At 34.5% G+C, this 21,307-nt stretch overlaps 1 protein-coding gene across 1 annotated transcript; it reads right to left on the bottom strand.

The window, feature by feature from the left end:
* Nucleotides 1-12,082: 12,082 nt before the first annotated feature.
* LOC128224302 (low-density lipoprotein receptor-like) lies at nucleotides 12,083-17,689 on the bottom strand. Its single transcript, XM_052934114.1, has 7 exons — nucleotides 17,591-17,689; nucleotides 15,318-15,342; nucleotides 14,579-14,695; nucleotides 13,967-13,974; nucleotides 13,050-13,182; nucleotides 12,462-12,581; nucleotides 12,083-12,186 (listed from the first exon to the last, which is right to left on the bottom strand). Exons 1-7 carry the CDS (start codon nucleotides 17,687-17,689, stop codon nucleotides 12,083-12,085), a joined length of 606 nt encoding a protein of 201 aa, XP_052790074.1.
* Nucleotides 17,690-21,307: the final 3,618 nt, after the last annotated feature.

Here is a 21,307-nt window from a genome sequence, read left to right as displayed (position 1 = left end):
ATTTCATCAGGGAACTAGAAACTGGATTGAACATTTATTAGGTATAAAAATCGTTCAGTGCTGTCAATAGCAAGTTTGCAAGTTTTATTCAACAGAAAGTCTCTATATATGATTATATGACATGAAATCAACAAACAGTCAGCATAACACAAGCATGTAATATACATAAAATATGACATATATACGCACAGGAACATTGCCAAACATAGAATATACACTAATCATATGAAACTAACATTTACTGAAGATACACAGAAATTTGCTTAAATAATATGATTTGAAATTGCCAATTAACTAAACATTTGCTTGATATTATTTTATTCGGAATTAAACACAATTATACACAAGAAGGTAATACAAAAATGATATGTATACGCACACAAACATTGCCGAACAGAATATATACATTAATAATATGAAAATATTTGTTTTGAACATACACAGAAAATTGCTTAATTAAAATTGTTTGAAACTGTCAATTAACTAAAAACGTGCTTAATCATATTTTATTTGGGATTAAATCGGTCTCAACAGCAATAGATTAGGACACAAGTATTCACGTGTTTCGTATCATACATCCATAGTAAGTTTGCAAGTTTTGTTCAACAAAACGGCTCTATATATGAACATAAAACATGAGCTCAAAAAACAATCAGCATTACACAAGTATGTAATACAACTATAATAAGATACGCACAGTACAATTGTCAAACAGAGTATATACATTAATTATTTGCAAATATCATATTTTTGAAGAAACACAGAAAGTTGCTTTATTAAAATGATTTCAAATTGTCAGTTAACTAGAAACCTACTTGCTTATTTTTTATTGGGGATTCAATCGGTCTCAACAGCATAACTTTAAGACACAATAATATACACGTTTCGTATCATATATCCATAATAAGTTTTATTCAACAGAAAGGTTCTATATATGGGCATGTAAAATGCAATAAACAAACAAGCAGAAAAAAACACAAACATTTTATACAAACATAATATGACATTTATACGCACAGGAACATTGTCAAACAGATTACATGTATATACACTTATTATAAACAAATAACATGTTTTAAGATAACCACAAAATTGCTTAAATAAAGTGATTTGAAATGGCCAATTAGCTAAACACTTGCTTGATATTCTTTTAATCGGGATTAAACTCGAACATCAGCATGTTTTATATTATCGTTCAATTGTAAGTTAACAAGTTTTATTCCATATAGAGGCTCCATATATAAGCATATAAAATGCAGTAAACAAGCGAGCAGAAATACACAAGCATGTAATAGAAAATATAATATGAAATATATACTCACAATATCATTGTCAAACAGAATATATGCATTAATGGTATCAAAATGAAATGTTTTTAAGATACATAGAAAAATGCTTTATTCAAATGATTTGAAATTGTCTTTTAACTAGAAAATTGTTTGATCATCTGATATTGGGGATTGAATCGGTCTCAGCAGCAAAAGATTAAGACACAACTATTAACATGTTTTGTATCATACATCCATAGTAACTTTGCAAGTTTTATTCAACAAAACAGCTCTATATATGAGCATATGACATGAAACCAACCAACAATCAGCATTACATGTGATACAAATAAAATATGACATATAAACGCACAGGAACATTATCAAACAGAGTATACATACTAATCATATGAAAAGAACATTTTTTTGAAGATACACATAAATATGATTAAATAAAATTTTAATTAGATATTTGAAATGATCATCTTATATTCGGGATTAAACACAATTATACACAAGAACGTCATCGACGTAATAGGAATACGCGCAGAAACAATGCCGAACAGAATATATACATTAATACTATGACAATATGTTTCGTATCATACATCCATTGTAAGTTTCACAGTTTTATAAAACAGACTGGCTCTATATATGAGGGTGTGACATAAAATAAACAAGCAGCAGTTTAAAAGCATGTAATACAAACATAATGAGAAAACGCGCAGAAACATTATCAAATAGAGTATATACATTATTGCATAACCAAATAACCTTTACATGATATTTTTTATTCAAAATTAGAAATGATTTTTAAAAATGTTTTATTAATGTCGTATGTTCTATCACTACTGCTTTATTATAACAATTCAGATCTTCGCAAAATAGTAAGGCACCGAAGATCTTATTGTTCATTACAAAATGTTAACTATCAAAGCTTAGCCGGTGTACACCTTGACAGTAATAAGACTACGAAGTGTTGAGTATGTGTTTCCTCCATGCCGGGATCCCCGCAGATAGATGTAGTTGTCCATAGTGTTAATTATAACTAATGAAAGATATGCCTTTATGATAAATCTCTGATTTCACAGGTTTTATGGGTTAGCAAATATATAAAAGTTTAATAAGAACAGTCTGCCATCTACTTTTCGTTTCGTACTGGTTGCTATACATCAGTTCTGATTTTCCCCATGTGCTGTTCCAAATAATAATTAGTATGATACATTTACGAATTGTTCGTATCCATTTTACTGCCGATTGCTTTTTTCGAGATCGTCATTACAACATGATTCCGGTATACCAATTGTTTTAACTACAAGTAATTTACACACTCACCGTTCCGAGGCGGTCTCTCAACCAGTATTGCCAGCGATATCTTATTTATAATGAACGCGCTGAAGTTGAAAGGCCTTAGGCGCTACAAGCGTGATTTCCTTTTTTACAATATTAATCACAGTTTAAATATGAATCTCAAACGATTAAATGGCCCAAACTATTACCGGTAAGTGCCTGTCTTTACGAAAAGGTAGTGTAAATTGCTTATTTTTTCATTTAATTAGCTTGTTTCATAACATTAACTGCTAAACATATATTTACTAGGATATATGAACACGCAAATTAATTTCTAGTGTAAATTTCACATTAGCGTTGTTATGTTATGAATGTGTTTAAGTTATGTGGTCTTATAATTCGCACTATTTTAGACCGCATAACATCATACGTCTCATTTGGTAACACCGGCGTATTCATTATTTTACATGTCATGACAATATATAGTTCTGACGATACCTGAGTTCGATTTGCGGTACTAAATATGTTGGCCTTCGGACTGCTGCCTTAAACAACAGTCTTGCACAACATCCTCGATATATTATCTTACTAAGTTGTTTTTTTATATCGTCGAGAACCTGTTCTTTACTATGTGACTCTAAACACAATTCGAACATAACAAAACGAGTTTTGTTACCCTGTAATACTACTGTTATAAAAATAAAATATATAAAATTAAATTATTGTTATATTCAAATGAAATGCCTTTATCATAGTGTTGTTATATCCAACTTTGTCAGAACTATGAGAACAAGTATTAGCATTACATATAGCACTTAAGTTAGTAAGTCAAAAAAAAACTTGTTTATTTAACTCGGATGAAAACTGTGTATTGAGTACTTAACAAAATGCGAATCCAATATGTCATCATGGTCAACAAAATTGACAATTTACCGAGGTCGGCCCATATCAATGAATTTGTATCTAAATCTAGTTCTCCGTAGTGTCAGTTATAACAAATGAAATAGATGCCTTAATGATAAAGGTCTAATTTTACAGGTTTTATAAGTAAGAAACTTTTTCAGGGTTTAGTTAAAACAAGCTTTGCCCTCTACTTTACTTTTCGTACTGGTTGCAATACAGCTTGTCATTTGCATCAGCTCTGATCTCCTCCATGTGCTGTTCCAAATCATCATCAGAAGGCGTCGTTTTCGAATTGTTTGCATCCATTTTACCGCCGTTGATTTTTTCGAGATCGTCATAAACGTTTTGCACACTCATTCCAAGATCTTCGTACTCATTTATCCCAGAATGTGATTCCATCTGTAAATTTGGTTGGTCACTGAAATAAAAAAGACATGATTCTGGTTTTACAAAATTGTTTTAACTACAAGTAATTTACACGCTCAACATTCCAAGGCGGTCACTTAATCTGTATTGCCAGCGATTATTATTTATAATGAACGCTCTGAAAAGTTTAAAGGCCGTACGCGCGACAAGCGTGATTTGCCTTGTTTACAAAACTGTTTAAAGGCAATACCATATGAATCTAAAACAGTTGAATGGCTCCAAATTGTAAACGATAAGTGCCTGTATAGGAAATGTAAATTGCTGATTTTTTAATTCAATTAGGTCGTTTTAAAACAATTACTGCTAAACATATAATTACTATGATATATGAACTCGCAATTTTGGTATTTAAGTCCACATAAAAGTTGTTATGCTATGAGTGTATTAAAAGTAATACTAAATACTATTTAAACCGCATAACACCATACGTCTCATTTGGTAACACCGGCGCACACATCCTTGTACATGTCATGTAAAAATATAGTTCTGACTGATTTCGATTTGCGGTACTAAGTATGTTGGCTTTCGGTCGGCGGCCTTTAATCAACAGTCTTGCTCAAAATCCTCGATATGTTATCTTGCTACGTTGTTTGTTTCTCGTCGAGAACCTGTTAAGTCTTTTATCAAGTGACTTTAAACCCAATACGAATAAATCAAAAAGAGGTTTGTTACCCTGTAATACAACTGCTATAAAAATAAAATATATAGAATCAAATCATTGCTATATTCAAATGAAATGCCATCGTGTTGTTATATCCAACTTTGTCAGAACTATGAGAACAAGTATTAGCATAACATATAGCAATAAGTAAGTAAGTCAAAAATAAAATTGGGTATGAAGTATTAAACAAAATGTATATACAATATGTCGTCATGTTCAACAAATTAGACGGACGTTATAACAATAGACGCGCCATTTTAGACTCGAACATGGAAGAACAAATTACCAACGTCGGCCAAAATCAATGAATGTGTCTCTAAATTTAGTTGTCCGTATTGCCAGTAATAAAAAATGAAATATATGCAATCACGATGAAGATCTGATTTCATATGTTTGATGAGTAAGCAACTATTTCAGGGTTTAATAAGAAACTATTTTTACTGTGCTTTACTTTTCGTACTGGTTGCTATACAGCTTGTCATTTGCATCAGTTCTGATTTTCCCCATGTGCTGTTCCAAAATATCATCAGAATGCGTCGTGTTCGAGTTGTTTGTATCGATTTTACCGCCGTTGGTATCTTCAAGATCGTCATTTACGTTTTGCAAACTCTTTCTAAGATCCATATTCTCATTAACAGTCGCATAATGCTCATCGTCATATTGGGTAAAAACCGACATGGGCAAACTTTCCCCGGTTTGAGTTTCATTCTGCAAATTTGGTATTACAAAATTGTTATTAATTTCAAGTTAACTTTACACACCCACTGTTCCAAGGCGGTAACTCCAACATTCATTGCCAACAAAAGCCTATTTATAGTGAAAGTGCTGAAAGCATTGAAATTTAAACTATTTAGGCACTATGATAAATTACAATGGAAGTTTATGATTGAATCAAGAGCATTTGGTTGGAAAAACTCTTAACGCCATAAACACTTTTTTGTATATAAAAACAAGCAATATGACATTAAACATAAACTTTTTATCATATAACATTCCAAATTATGTAAGCGATTATAACAGGTTAAAATAAACACATGTAATGCTACAGTATATGGAGAGTTATGTAGATATCCTTTATATATTAATAGATATGTTTGAATATTAAATGCTGGTTAAAGTTTATAATAATAATAACATAATAATAAAGTATGTGTACAAACAGGCCATAGGTGACTGTAATAGGGGTTGTATTAACTGGTTTTCTAGGAGCTAAAAACTGTAAAATGATTATGGTTTTGCATATATATATATTTAACAAACCAAATATTCTACAAACGAATTCATAAACGAATTTAAATGTAGAGTTATACATACATTTAAACAAGAATGGTATGCACATATTATGAATAGTTCTGTTTGGGATATGTATAGAATATTTAAAACTTCCTTTGAGTATGAAACATTTCAAGATTTAATTCCAAAGAATTTACTTTAATACTTTGTTAAATTGAGAGTGTCTGCACCCCTTTAAGAATACAAACAGGACGATATGCACGTAATTATAATCCTCGTAACGAAAGTTATTGTTCTTGTTGTTATGGCAGGGACATAGAGGATGATTATCACATAATATGAATTTGTCGATGCTATTGTCAGTTACATAAAACTTATACAAGACGAGTTTACTATGTTAATCCATCTGTTTTCAGATTCAGTCAATTATTGACATCATGTGAGAAAAAGAAAGTAATTAATATTTGAAAATATATCAAATTATCATTTGTCAAACGCAACTCATTTATTGATGAAACAAATAATAGTTATGAAAATTGCTCATGCCTACAATGTTAACATTACAATTATTTTGCATTGAATTTACATAAAGTTGTTTTCCTTCATTAAATACTGTTTTATAATGTTATGTATTTTAGTTTAAATACGCGACATGTTTATATATATCACTATATCTATAACGACGATGAATTACTGTATAAGTTGCATATATTGTCTGTTCTGTTATGTTCTCTTGAAAGGCCGTAGGCGTTACAAGCGTGATTTTACTTTTGTATAAGTCTATTAACAGGCAATACAAATTGAACCTAAACACTTTTGACTGGCCCCAATCTGTCACCGATAAGTGCCTGTCATTACCAAAGAATATATAATGTAAGAAAAAAAAGCTCGTGTAAAGTTCACATTTACGTTGATCCCATTGGCAGAGGCATGCGCCTGACCACTAAAGAACTTGAACTTGTTTATTTAGCATCAAGGATGAATTATTAAGTACTTAACACAATGAATGAGATTTTAGTAAAAATACTATTATGTCATTATGTTTAACAAGATAGACTGATGATACATTGAGAGACTCGCAAATGGAAGAACAAATTACCAAAGTCGGCCTTTATCAATGAATTTGTTTCCTACCTTTCTGTCTTGGCCTGTTGTCGATGAGAAAAAACAGGGTCTACCTTTCGGGTGAAAGTAAAAATGAAATACTTAAAATCACATACATGTATTTAAATAGCTTTAGTATGGTATGCAAGTGTAACTAAAACTATGTTTATTCGTGGAAATAATGCAATATAGCTGTGTTCATTTCAATACGAAATTGTAATTTGAGAGCAATACCTTTGTTCATACTTATGCGTTCTTTTAAGAAAATGGTGACGTTAATCGTCGATGGAATTATTTAAAATGAACAAAACATACAACAATATTGTTTGAGCAATTTGAGTTCCATATGCGGCAGTTTCGGTCATGAATGGTGTAAACCGCTTTACACAAAAAGGTTTGTGCAACCAACCTCTGCAAGTACAGGTAAGTGTCCATTCATTTTGTGCTATTACTTGACACCAGGTTTAACTAGCAAGGCAAGTACTGGTATGTGTCAATTCATTTTGTGTTATTACTTGACACCATCGGGTTAAACTGCCAAAAGTAAACACGGTTTATTATACCTTCTTATTACTCATATGTATGTCTGTAATTACGAAATTAATATCCAAACCTATATAAACATCACCGATTTATACCTGTCCGTTTGCAACACAATAGTCCAACAAAAACAACTAGACATAACCCAAGACTGCAACCCACAGCCGGCAGAATAACAAGAAGATAGATATTCGAGCTCTCATTGCTGGTTTGCATTGTTGCCGAAACAGTTGTTAGTGTCGAAACATTGATGGTTGGCTCATCTGCAGGCACTATAAATAACAATTCGACATGTAACGTATTTGTTTAAATAACATCATTATACTTGATGAAAAGAATAATGCTTACAGAAATATTAAAAGCTTTATTTAAGGCTTCAACAACTAATTAACAAAAATTCAAAAAAAAAAAATACAGGGACAAGCCCAATTAAACGAAAGTTGAATAATAAACCATGTTTAGGGGCACAAGTCAAGGGCCTAAATAACTGTGAACTAGAGACACAAACATAAAAACACCACCTTTACACATACAAAGACCACAAATGGACCATACACTCATCAAAATAATTTAACCGATAACTGATGGGATTATCGCCTTGGACCTGAGTTAACTTGGAGCTTAAATAAATTCGTATGGCAATAACCTAGCACTTGTCCCATCATTTATCAAAAGTCATTAAAATAATTACATAAGCCCCAACAGAGCACGCATCCACTTGAAATCAAGAAAGAATGAATAAACAATAAAATACAAATTCATTAATTAATTAATAGATTAAAGTACTCAACGACAGGATAAAAGCATCACACATAAACGAATGAATGAAGCCGGGGAAACAGTGCTAGCCTTTAAGAGGGGCGATAAAATAGTTCAAAGACAAAAAAAACTATCTGACATAGTTTTCTAAACAAAGTCTATGATTATTTCATCATTTAGTCTAATTGTGAAAGTAGAAAATAAAATAAAACAATAAAAATATATAAATGCCGTGTAATACCCTTCGAGATATAAAACGTGATAAAGCGAAAAGTATACGAAAAGTCTCTTATATGATTCTGAAGCCGTTTTGGCAGCCAAAAAAAAACGGTCCTAAAGAAAACTTTCAATCATGAAGAAAACTATTCGCAGACACCAACGCTCACCTTAGTAGAACAAAGTGCTGTGGACAATATTATAACATCATAAAATGGTGAATGAAGTCAAAGTCAATTGAAGCTAAAAGCAAATAATATCTATACTTTAGAGTAAGAAACTATGATCACCACTAACAAAAATGGTAGAAATGCTATATATGTCAATTGAGGTTTTCAGTCCATAAGTCAGTTATTAAGCCAAAACCGACATTCAATGCCCATTAATAAGCCCGACAATACTAACGGTTAAAGTCTAAACATGATCTTTAGCAATGAGTACTCACTGCAACCCGTGCCCTCGTCTATTCCATCCAAACAGTCCCGTATCCCATTATATACGTGGCTCTTGTCAATACAGATACCGTCTAGACGTTGGAACTGGTGGTGATCAGCACACGTGGTCCCTGCACACGTGACCCCAGAGATGTCAGTTACGTATTCCAAGCACGTAAAACCTTCACACAGCTGCTCCTGTGTCAAGCATGAGGCGTTTAAACATTGGATCATGGAGCCGCCACAGTATGTATGCCTTGGTACTGAAAATACCCACATTAATTAATATCACACCTGTCATTACAATTATGACTATTTTATATCAAGCTGTCAGAAACCTTCATGTTTATATCAAGTCATAAAATAATAGTCCATAAGCCGGTACAATTAGCATGTCACAGAAACCACATATTTTTACAACTCGTTTCCATATCACATACACACATATATTATGTCCCGTCCTACCTGCATATTTCAATATCAACTATCTACTACATCCTATCCAAACCCTATGTTCCTATATCACATATGCACTATATCCCCCAAACCCCATGTTCCCATAACATATATTCACTATATCCCCTCCCATTACAATATTCCCATATCACATATCTACTATATCCCCCTCCAACGCCATGTTTCCATATCACATATCTACTATATCCCATTCCAACCCCAAATTCACATATAACATATCTTCTGTATCCCCTTCCAAACCAATGTTTCTATATCACATATCCACTATACCCCCAACCCCATGTTCCTATATCACATATCCGATATATGCCAAACCCAATGTTTCCGTATCACATACCCACTATATCCCCAAAACTCCACGTTTCTATATCACATATATACTATATCTTCCAACCCCATTTTCCTATATCACATACCCACAATATACCCAACCCCATGTTCAAATACCACACATCCACAACAATCCCTCCCAACCCCATGTTCCTGTATCATATATGCACTATAACCCCTCCATACCACATATTCAATTATTATATATCCATTTTATGGCCCCAAATCTCCATGTTCCCATATCACATACCAACTATATCCCCTTCCAACCCCGTGTTCCATAATCACATATCTATTATATCCCCTTTGAACCCCGTCTTCCCCTATCACATATCCATTATATCTCCTTCGAACCCCGTGTTCCCCTATCACATATCCACTGTATCCCCTTCTTACCCCCTGTTCCCCTCTAGCATATCTATAATATCCCCTTCTAACCCTATGTTTTCCTGTCACATATCCACTATATCCTCTTCTGACCCCGTGGTCCCCTATCACAAATCCACTATATCCTCTTCTAACCCCGTGTTCCCCTATCAAATATCCACTATATCCCCTCCCAACCCTATTTCTTATACCAAATGTCCACTTCATCCCCTCCCAACCCCATGTTCCCATATCAAATGTCCAATTCATCCCCTCCCAACCCAATGTTCCCATATCACATATCCACTATATCCCGCCAACCACATGTTCCAATATCATGTATCCACTACATCCGCTCCCAACCCCATGTTCCCATATCACATATCCACTACATCCCCTCCTATGCCAATGTTCCTATATAAAATGTCCACTACATCCGCTCCCATCCCCATGTTCCCATATCACATATCTACTACATCCCCTCCCATCCCCATGTTCCCATATCAAATGTCCACTACATCTCCTCCCAGACTCATGTTCCCATTTCACATATCCACTACATCCCCTCCCATCCCCATGCTTCCATATCACATATCCACTACATCCCCTCATTACCCCATGTTCCCATATCACATATCAACTACATCGCGTCCCATCCCCATGTTCCCATATTACGTATCCACTACATCCCCTCCCATCCCAATGTTCCCATATCACGTGTCCAATACATCGCCTCCCATCCCCATGTTACCATATCATGTATCAACTACATCCCCTCCTAGCCCAATGTTACCATATCACATATCCACTACATCCTCCCAACCCTATGTTCCCATATCACATATACACTACATCACTCCAAACCCCATGTTCCCATATCACAAATCCGTTATATCCCCTCCCATCCCCATGCTTCCATATCACATACCCACAACATCCCCTCTCATCCCCATGTTCCTATATCAATATCCGTTACATCCCCTCCTAACGCATCAAAACATAACACATTTCCACTACTTCCCATTCCGAACCCATGATCACATATCCTTTACCTCCCCTCCAGATCCCATGAACCCATTTCCTCTACCCCCCCCCTTCCAAATCTATGATCCCTTATCATCTACGTCCCCTTCCAAACCCATGATTACATTTCCTCTACCTCCTCTTCCGAACCCATGATCACATATCCTTTACCTCACCTTCCGATCCCATGGTTACATATTCACTACCAACCCTACCAAACCCATGATCCCATATCCTCTACCTCCCCTTTCAAACCCATGAACCCATTTGCTCTACATCCCCTTCCAAACCAATGATCCCTTATCATCTACCACCCCTTCATATATCCTCTACCTCCCCTCTCAAACCCATGATCCCATTTCATCTACCTCCCTTCCAAACCCATGATCCCATTTCCTCTACCTCCCCTTCCAAACCCATTATCCCATATCTTCTACTTCCCCTTCCAAATACATGATCACATATCCTCTACGTCCCCATCCAAACCCATGATTAAATAAACTCTATCTCCCCTTTTAAACCCATGATCACATTTCCTCTACATCCCCTTCCAAACCCATGATCAAATAACCTCTACCTCCACTTTCAAACCTATAATCCCATAACCTCTACCGTCTTTTCCAAACCCATAATCACATATCCTCTACCTCCCCTTCCAAACCCATGATCAATTAACCTCTACCTCCCCTTTCAAACCCATGATCACATATCCTCTACCTCCCCTTCCAAACCCATGATCAAATAACCTCTACATCTCCTTTTAAACCCATGATCCCATACCCTCTACCTCCTCTTCCGAACCCATGATCACATATTCTCTACCTCCCCTTCCACACCCATGATCCCATATCCTTAACCTCCCCTCTCAAATCGCAGATTCCATCTCCCATACCTTCCCTCTCAAACCCATGATCACATATCCTGTACCTCCCATTCCAAACCCATGATTCCATCTCCTCTTACTTCCCTCTCAAACCCATGATTACATATCCTCTACCTCCCCTTCAAAATGCATGATCCCATATCCCCTACCTGCCCTTCCAAACCCATGCTCACATTTCCTCTACCTCCTCTTCAACCCCCATGGTTACATATTCACTACAAACCATTGATCCCATATCCTCTACCTCCCCTTCCAAACCCATGATAACATATCCTTTAACACCTCTTCCAAACCCATGATAATTTATCCTCTATCTCCCCTTCCAAACCCATGATCCCATATTCTCTACCTCCCCTTTCAACCCCATGATCACATATCCTCTACCTCCCCTCCCAAACCCATGATCCCATATTCTCTACCTCCCCTTCCAAACCCATGATCCGATTTACTCTACCTCCCCTTTCAAACCCATGATCCCATATCCTCTACATTCCATTCCAACCCCATCACTACGTCACCTCTCAACCGTATTTAAACATATCACATACCACATCCTTGGGGCTCGTCACTCATATCGCCACAATCATCATCTGTGTCACAGTAAAACGCCATTTGAACGCATTTTGAATTTCCACATTTGAACTCATCTTTTTCGCAAGCGTTTGACTCTGAAATTCACGCAACAAATTACAGTCTTATCTCATGTAACATCAAAACTCCGCCTGAACACACTGGAAATTAACAAGAGCTTGGCTTTGTTTTATAAATATAGATTTGTCATAAGATGGAAAAAGTGTCATAGTTTTCTGTGACTAAAATAAGAATGGCGGCGTGTATGGTGAAATAGGTTCTTCGTCACATAATTCTTTTAAGGAAGTTTAAAAAAAAAAAACTTGTTCATAAATAAAATCTTGCTATCTTGATGCTGTCAACGGATAATTCAAATTTTGATAGTATATGGTTATTACTACAACAACTTATAAGTAATGGCCCAAGGTATATTTTATGGACAAATGTTGTAGGTATTGCATGTCATCATGGAAAATAAAGAAGACGCCAAAGCTAAAGCAATACCACTTTTCTTTGAAAAATAAAGTAATTGTTGATGAGAATAACAGCCGAAAATGCAAACGCACCACATCCCTGTTCCGGACTCTCATCTGAGGCATCAAAGCAATCAAATTCCCAGTCACACACCCATAGTTTGTTGACACACGGACCCGTACCATTACTGCACGCGAAATGGTTTTCGTCGCACTGTATTTTTTTCTAAAATTCAGAATTAATGGGACTTTATTTGAGTTTCATGATTCTATATAAAAACATCCTGTAAAAGTATTTAACAAGTCATCAAAGCAAATTTTGCACATTGTCGAGTTAAGTTAAATTAAGTAAGTAAGTCTATTTGATAATGCAGTAATCTAAGAATCAAAGAATTGGTCAAATTAGTGTCTGAGTGACAAATGGTCAACATTGAAATTGTAGCTATCAGAGATACAAGAACAATACCAACACGCTGCCATAACACAGGATGTTGGATGTTGACTAAGGCTAGTATTGAACTAAATGTATAAAAGATGTTTTACGATATTATCTTATTTGCCAAAGCAAAAACTTAAAATCTTGAAAAAAGAAAAGGAATTAAACTCTTAAATTTTGAAATAGCAAAGGTGTTAAACTCTAAATCTTGATATATCAAAGGTGTCAAACACTAAAATCTTGAAAAAACAAATGGCTAAACTCTAAAATCTTGAAATAGCAAAATGTTAAACTCTTAAATCATGAGATAGCAAATGGCTAAACTCTAAAATCTTGAGATAGTAAATGGCCAAACTCTAAAATCTTGAGATAGCAAATGGCTAAACTCTAAAATCCTGAGATAGCAAATGGCTAAACTCTAAAATATTGAGATAGTAAATGGCTAAACTCTAAAATCTTGAGATAGCAAATGGCTAAACTCTAAAATCTTGAGATTGCAAATGGCTAAACTCTAAAATATTGAAATAGCAAAGGTGTTAAACTCTGAAGTCTTTAAAGGGCAAATGTTCTTTACCTTACGATCTGAAAATAGCAAAGGTGTTAAACTCTAAAAACAAATAGCAAATGACAAAACATTTCTAATAAAGAACAAACAGATTCTAGATTTCAGGGCCACGAAATGCCTATGGTAACCAAGAGCTCTCGGTTCTACTCGCAAACTCCTTTGATAATATAAGTGAAATTCCCTTTTCTAAAAAATGCATCAGAAAAAAGTTTCAATGCACACACGTTTAAGACTGTGACAAAATAGCTGAAAGTAACAAAAAATATGGGAGAAATGAATCAGAGTGTTGATGTTGTGTCGATGAGATTAACATTGGACTCAAGTGTTATGAAAATGATAAGGTCTTTAACAGAAAAAGAGCAGATGTGACCGTGTAACAAGCAGATAATTTATGTGATTTTATTTAATGGGTGTTCTGAAATAAACTTTTTCTCAGCTCTCAGCACTTTCTAAATTATAGTTAAAAACAACATAAATTATAAAACAAAATGTATTTATTGCACTTAAACATGCATTTTGAGTTGCGTCTGCACAATTGATATTACTTAGCAATATTTTCTCAATCATTTCCTTACATAAACCAACCAAAACGAATATTCAGAGAATTGTAATCCAGTTTACCACAATCCCTTTCATCGTCGCCCTCTGGGCAGTCCTTACTGCCATCGCATGTCCAGTCTTTCTCAATACAGATCAGGTCTGTACCTGTACAAGCATACTGGCTTTCACACTTGTATTCTTAAGACAGTAAAGTTTTAAATCGTGAATTTATTTATTTAATCATTACTTTGTGTTGATATTTCCGACATATTTCTAGCTATTTTTAATATAAATCTGGTTTGTACCAACGAACACATACTGGCCATCACACTTGTATTATGTAAGACATTTAAGTTTTAAATAGTGAATTTCTTTATTTAATCAATTACGTTATATTGTCATTTCCGCCACATTCCTCTTAATACAAATCTGTTTTTTACCAATGCACACATACTGGCCATCAAACTTGTAAGGGATTATATGTGACAAAATATCCCAATCCTGAAAATTTAGTAGTTGGAGAATAAGGGGTTCGGTACCTCGCAGTGTTAAGGTTCTCAGAAAGGCCCACTGAAATGGTGTTGAATGGTATTGCTTTATTTCTTTGTTTGTTCGTTCTTTCGTTTGTTCAGTCGGTCGGCCGGTCGACCGTCCGTCCGTACATCCGTCCGTTCATCCGTCCATCCGTCCGTGCGTTCGTTCGTTTGTTCTTTTGTTCGTTTGTTCGTCCGTCCGTACGAACTAAATATAACTATTAAAGTAGATAAATTAGTACATTAAAATAGAACAAATAAGTGAATATATATAAAGGTTGTCTTACCACCGGAGTACACTTGGATTATAGCCTGTAACAATCCAAACGAAAATAAAACAATTCCTATAATTTTTTGAATGACCAGACTGCGTCAGTAAACTAATCGTTAAATTGTAGCAATTATTACAAAATAATATAATTATGTAAAAGTATTGGTGTTGTGAATTTGTTGTATGAAACATTTAATGAATTTCAATAGATTTATATAATTTAATCTCGTGGAAATTAATTAATTAATAGCATTGTAACCGGATATAAGTGCAATAACACAATCTAAGGAAATGAATTTAATTTCTAACTATTGTTTTCAGTTGTTGCTACGAATTAGAAACAAAAAGGAAGTTTTGAAACATACGGCTAACAAAATAATCTTTGTTTTTGCATTTTGATCGATATGTATTTTTTTTAATACCTAAATTAATGAAATTATTTGAGTGAACATGTACGAATTTGACCATTTCGTATTTTCAGAACTCCCTACGCGAAGACAATTGGACCTCTAGAAATTCTTCGAGATAACGAACATTCGATAAAACCGAAATGCTAACAAAGTATATCACTCTACCTAGAACATTCGAAAAAAGTTCAAAATAACCAGAATACCCATATAACAAAGATCAACATAGTGAGTTTGTTCTGTTCAATGGAAATTACAAGCCCAGAAGTCAAAAATACAAAAATATTGAACGAACGAACGAACGAACGAACGAACGAACGAACGAACGAAAGAAAGAAAGAAAGAAAGAAAGAAAGAAAGAAAGAAAGAAAGAAAGAAAGAAAGAAAGAAAGAAAGAAAGAAAGAAAGAAAGAAAGAAAGAAAGAAAGAAAGAAAGAAAGAAAGAAACAAAGAAAGAAACAAAGAATGAATGAATGAATAAATGAATGAATGCATGCATGAATTATTGAATGAATTAACGAAAGAACAAGCAAACGAACGAACGAACGAACGAACGAACGAACGCACGCACGCACGCACGCACGCACGCACGCACGCACGCACGCACGCACGCACGCACGCACGCACGCACGCACGCACGCACGAACGAACGAACGAACGAACAAAAGAAAGAATGAATGAATGCATGCACGAATGAATGAAAGAATTAACGAACGAACGATTGAACGAACGCCCGCCCGCACGCACGCACGCACGCACGCACGCAGGCACGCAGGCACGCAGGCACGCACGCACGAACGAAAGAACGAACGAACGAACGAATGAATGAATGAATATATGAATATATGAATATATGAATGTATACATGAATGAATACGCGAATAATTTATTTAACGAACGAACCAACAAAAGATGTAGAATTTGACACTTTGATTGAACAATAGAGGCCATTCATAGGGAAGGCTAACACAAATGTTTTTGTCTTTAAGGTATGATGAGCTTTTCGAAAGTGATACACTTGCAGATCGACAACGATTTACAACTATATTTTAAGGGGGACGTAGGATTAAACGTTGGAGGAAGTGCGCTTTGGGTAGCATCCTTGGATGTACATCCGTCCTAAAAGAACACAAATAAAATGGCCCAAAATTTGATGATTTTGTTGATGGGGTTTCAGGACCTTACTCAAGATTATTTTGGCTGTTTTTAATCAAGAATGCTGCATTCTGGTATAATAAAAGCGAGCACTTTTATAACGGTATTACAATATGACGTCACGTCAAAAGTAATTACACTACTGATATGTCAAAACTATATAATAACGTTATTTTTCTTGATTACGACGTAATTTATGCTATAAATGCATCGTGTTGACTATATTCAGACACTAGCCGAATATATTTGGCAAACTATAATGGCGTCTTATTTTTATAACAAGGAGGCTCTTCCAAATTTTAACACACCCTTTCATAAGTTACCGAAAACAATATTATGAAAAGAATAGAATCTTGCAATGTTGCTGTACAGTTCTGTACTATTCTGGCCAGAACTGTAAAAATAAAAATCTTTGGATAACTGTGAATAATTATGGATTAATAAGTCGTTTTCGTGTATTTCTGCAGGAACGAGTTTTTAAAGTCGAACGAGTCATTGTTGTGTATTTATGGCTCTCTTAAAGTATTCGAACAGGTGACAGAGAAACACGCAGAATTTCTGACGTACCAACGAGTCATTGTTGTGTATTCATGGCTCTCTTAAAGTATTCCAACAGGTGACAGAGAAACTCGCAAAGCTTCTTAAGTACCAACGAGTCATTGTTGTGTATTCATGGCTCTCTACAAGTATTTAAACAGGTGACAGAGAACCTCGCAAAGCTTCTTACGTAACAACGACTGTGTGTTGTGTAGTCATGACTCTTTACAAGTATTCCAACAGGTGACAGAAGTTCTCGTTGTTGCTTTCTGACGTACCAACCAGTCATTGCTGAACATTCATGACTCTCTACAAGTATATCAACATGTCAAAGAATAACTCGCACTGTTTCTCACGTACGAACCATCATTGATTTGAATTGAAGGCTCTGTACAAGTATTTCAACATGTCAAAGAATAACTCGCACTGTTTTTAACGTACAAACCATCATTGATGTGAATTGAAGGCTCTGTACAAGAATTTCAACATGTCAAAGAATAACTCGCACTGTTTTTAACGTACAAACCAATCATTGATGTGAATATAAAAGTACTGCAACATGTTATATGTAAACTCACCGTCGTCTTACATGCATGGTAGTATTTCTTTTTATTTATCAATGGTTGTGTAAGAGTTAATCCACATGTCACGTATTTTAGTATTTAGTCAAGTATTTTAATTAATTCATGGTTGTCTACAAGTCTTCCAATAGCCACATATTTACATACAGTTTGTCTAACGTACCAGCGAGTAATTGTTGTTAATTTAAGGTTGTCTGCATGTGTTCATACAAGTCACATATTTACAAATCAGTTCCTCGACGTGTTATAATACTAAGTATTTTCAAGTCTTTGAAATTATATTTTGATCAATGGGTTGCTGTTTTTACATACATTTTTATTAATCAGATATAATCATGATTGATGTAGGCCATATTATGGTTTGGTTTTAATATTATCAATCCGACCGGTAAAATAAATAAATGGAAAAAAAACAACATGAAAAACATCAAAGTGCTCATCAAATTGGTAAAACTTACAAATTGGCATGAAAAATGAAAGACAAACGAATTTTCAGCAAGTACTATTTTAAATAACACATTTGTATAGAGATTCCGCGATTACTATGGGATTATTAATTTTGCAGCCCGGGCCGATTATTATTTTGCGGCCCGTAGAACGTTCGCACGTGAAAGCAAATTTTGCCATAAAATCAATTTTGGTGACTGTGAAATAATGTCTTAACTAAATTATAATTTTTTTCTTTATTTGCTTGAACAATTTATTGACATAAAAATACAAATGTTGACTAGTGATTCGTACAGAAAAAATCGGATAGATGTGTTGTAGAATTTTCAATGTGATCAATTGAAATATAAATGGGAACATAGAAATGACAACAATATGTTGTTTTACCTTTTTGGCTCACTCTCAAAAAGAAAATTTTATTTGAGAATCAGTTTACTCATCGTAGTCAAACCAGAAGGAAGTAAGAATGCACAACAGAATTGCAGGTAAAGTTTAAAAGGACGACTTTAAACTTACAAAATAAGACAGACAGACAGACAGACAGACAGACAGTAAATATTTGTTCCGACGTGTACATAGTACATTGGCTATAAACATATATATATTTCATGAAATATACAAATAACATTAAGCAGGACTACATGTGTGATGATATGTATATATAAATAAATATAGTAAAGATTCACGTGTCAGGTAAATAAATTAAACAAAACAAGAAAGAACACCAAACTAACACCAAATATAAACACAGAATGCCCCCACCCCCACAAAAAAAAGAAAGAAAGAAAAAGAAATACAACATCATAGAGCAATAATTGTTTGTGAGTTAATTGAAAACGAGGATGTAGCTTTCAAAATATCCCATCAGATTCTCAAATACATATAAAAACCCTTAAAACAACTATTCAATGCTACCGTTCTAGTCAAACCGTACGACGCTAATAGTATATCATTACACGTTATATATCCTAGAGTGTATTTGAAAATGTATTATTGACGTATCAAGCTTTTCAAATTTAACTATAGTCATTCGCGGAAACCGGTAACCGGACTGTAGTCGTATACGATCACGTGACTTAACATACGTATCATTTCGGACATTTAAAAAATCGGATAAAACGTGCTGTTATGATCTTGAAAAATATAAAATAAGATTGTTTATAAGAAGTTATGTGTGATATGTTTCGTTTTACTATAATTCTGTATGTGTTCCGAGGAAGTCTATGTGTAAACTAAGTCATGACACTTAGCATAGGATTAACATTTCTAACTAACATCGAGACAGCAGATGCCAACTTGCACGTCAGATAAGTAAACATTGTTGAAATATGCAATATATATAATATTTAAATACATACAATTAAGACACATTTAGATAACGGTCACGAATGTTTTATTCATAAATTTTCATACCTTCTAATTTTAATCAACAGAGCTTAATTGTAGACAACACAGAAATATACAGGTATACATTTATAACAAGTTGTATTTAACCATATTGACTTTAAATTGACAAGGATTCTTTGTGAAATGTTTTATATTGCTGTGCCAGTGGCCGATTCTACTGTCCTGTAAATACTCCATATAAACAGATCCTGTGTTTGGTACAAATGTTGTGGTAGGATTAATTATTTATATTTCTAACAGTACTAAATTAATTAACAATAGTGTTTAAGATAGTAATCCAATGCCAAATAACAATACAAACTAAGATAAACAAACATATGTATTAAAGAGGTTAATATACGGCACAGCCGGGCCGTTGTGTGATAATTGTACATGTATGTCTCGGGCCATTATGAGTCTCTCCGGCTAATTATCACTCAACGGCCCGGTTACGCCGTGTTTAAACATCCAAATATTGTTTTATCGGTTTTAACTAAACACCTCATGGCGGCTCTTGTACAGTCAATGTATACAGTAAGGATTAAATGATACACCAAATAATGTATTGCGATATACATTGCGATACGATAGACCTGCACCTCAATGAAATGATATATTGCGATATGCTTTTTTCTGTTTATTTGAGTTTCAATGTCTGCTCGCAACTATTGATTGCCGTGACGCTACTGGGGGTGTTATGCAATATAGGTCTTAATTGCTTCTAGTTTAAATTTTTATTATTTTACAACGATTGTGAAACAAGCTATTACAACATTATATCAAGCATTTTCGTTGACACGATGTTACACAAGATTGTGGTCTCGTGTTGTGGGGTAACCTGAGGAAACCCACTTGTCCTGTTTGTGTCCACTAAACCGAACTCACCATTGACTTAACTTAATTTGATCAAAGAACGATGTAGTTTTAAGATTAACTTACTTGAATAGTGTTGAAATGTCATAAGTGACATGAGATAGCAGTGACTGCAATACCCAGTCAAATTCAGATAAAAGAAGGCTTCAAGGAAGAATGAGATACTGGATATCCGAGATATAGAGATTAAAGAATATTGTCTTACAGTTGCATGTTTATCTATTTTTTTCTTTTTAGTATCATATTATTTATAACATCGCAACGGTTAGATAAGACTGGCAACCGAGTATATAGCAGGGGCGGATCCGGGAAATGACTCTAGAGGGGGCATAGCTTAGGGGCACAACTTTTTGACATAAGCCCCTCCCTCAAACCGAAATCGAAATATATTAAAATGTTGGTAGGTTGAACGGTACTAATTCAAGAATGTTTTAACAAAGTGGTGCTTGGTAAGCGTATTTTATTACCATATTTCTCCAAGATTGACATGAAATGTAAAACAATGGAATATTTTAGTGGCCTGGTGAGCCACCCGCCCCCCTTGATCCGCTAATGTATATATTAAGGTAGATACAATGAGATCTAACACCTCCATTAGCTGTTAAAAATACGAGTAACAT

The sequence above is a fragment of the Mya arenaria genome, chromosome 17, assembly GCF_026914265.1.
Source record: "Mya arenaria isolate MELC-2E11 chromosome 17, ASM2691426v1".
NCBI lineage: Eukaryota > Metazoa > Mollusca > Bivalvia > Myida > Myidae > Mya > Mya arenaria.
The sequence above is the reverse complement of the archived record's forward strand: the minus strand, read 5'-3'. Positions and strand labels throughout refer to the sequence as shown.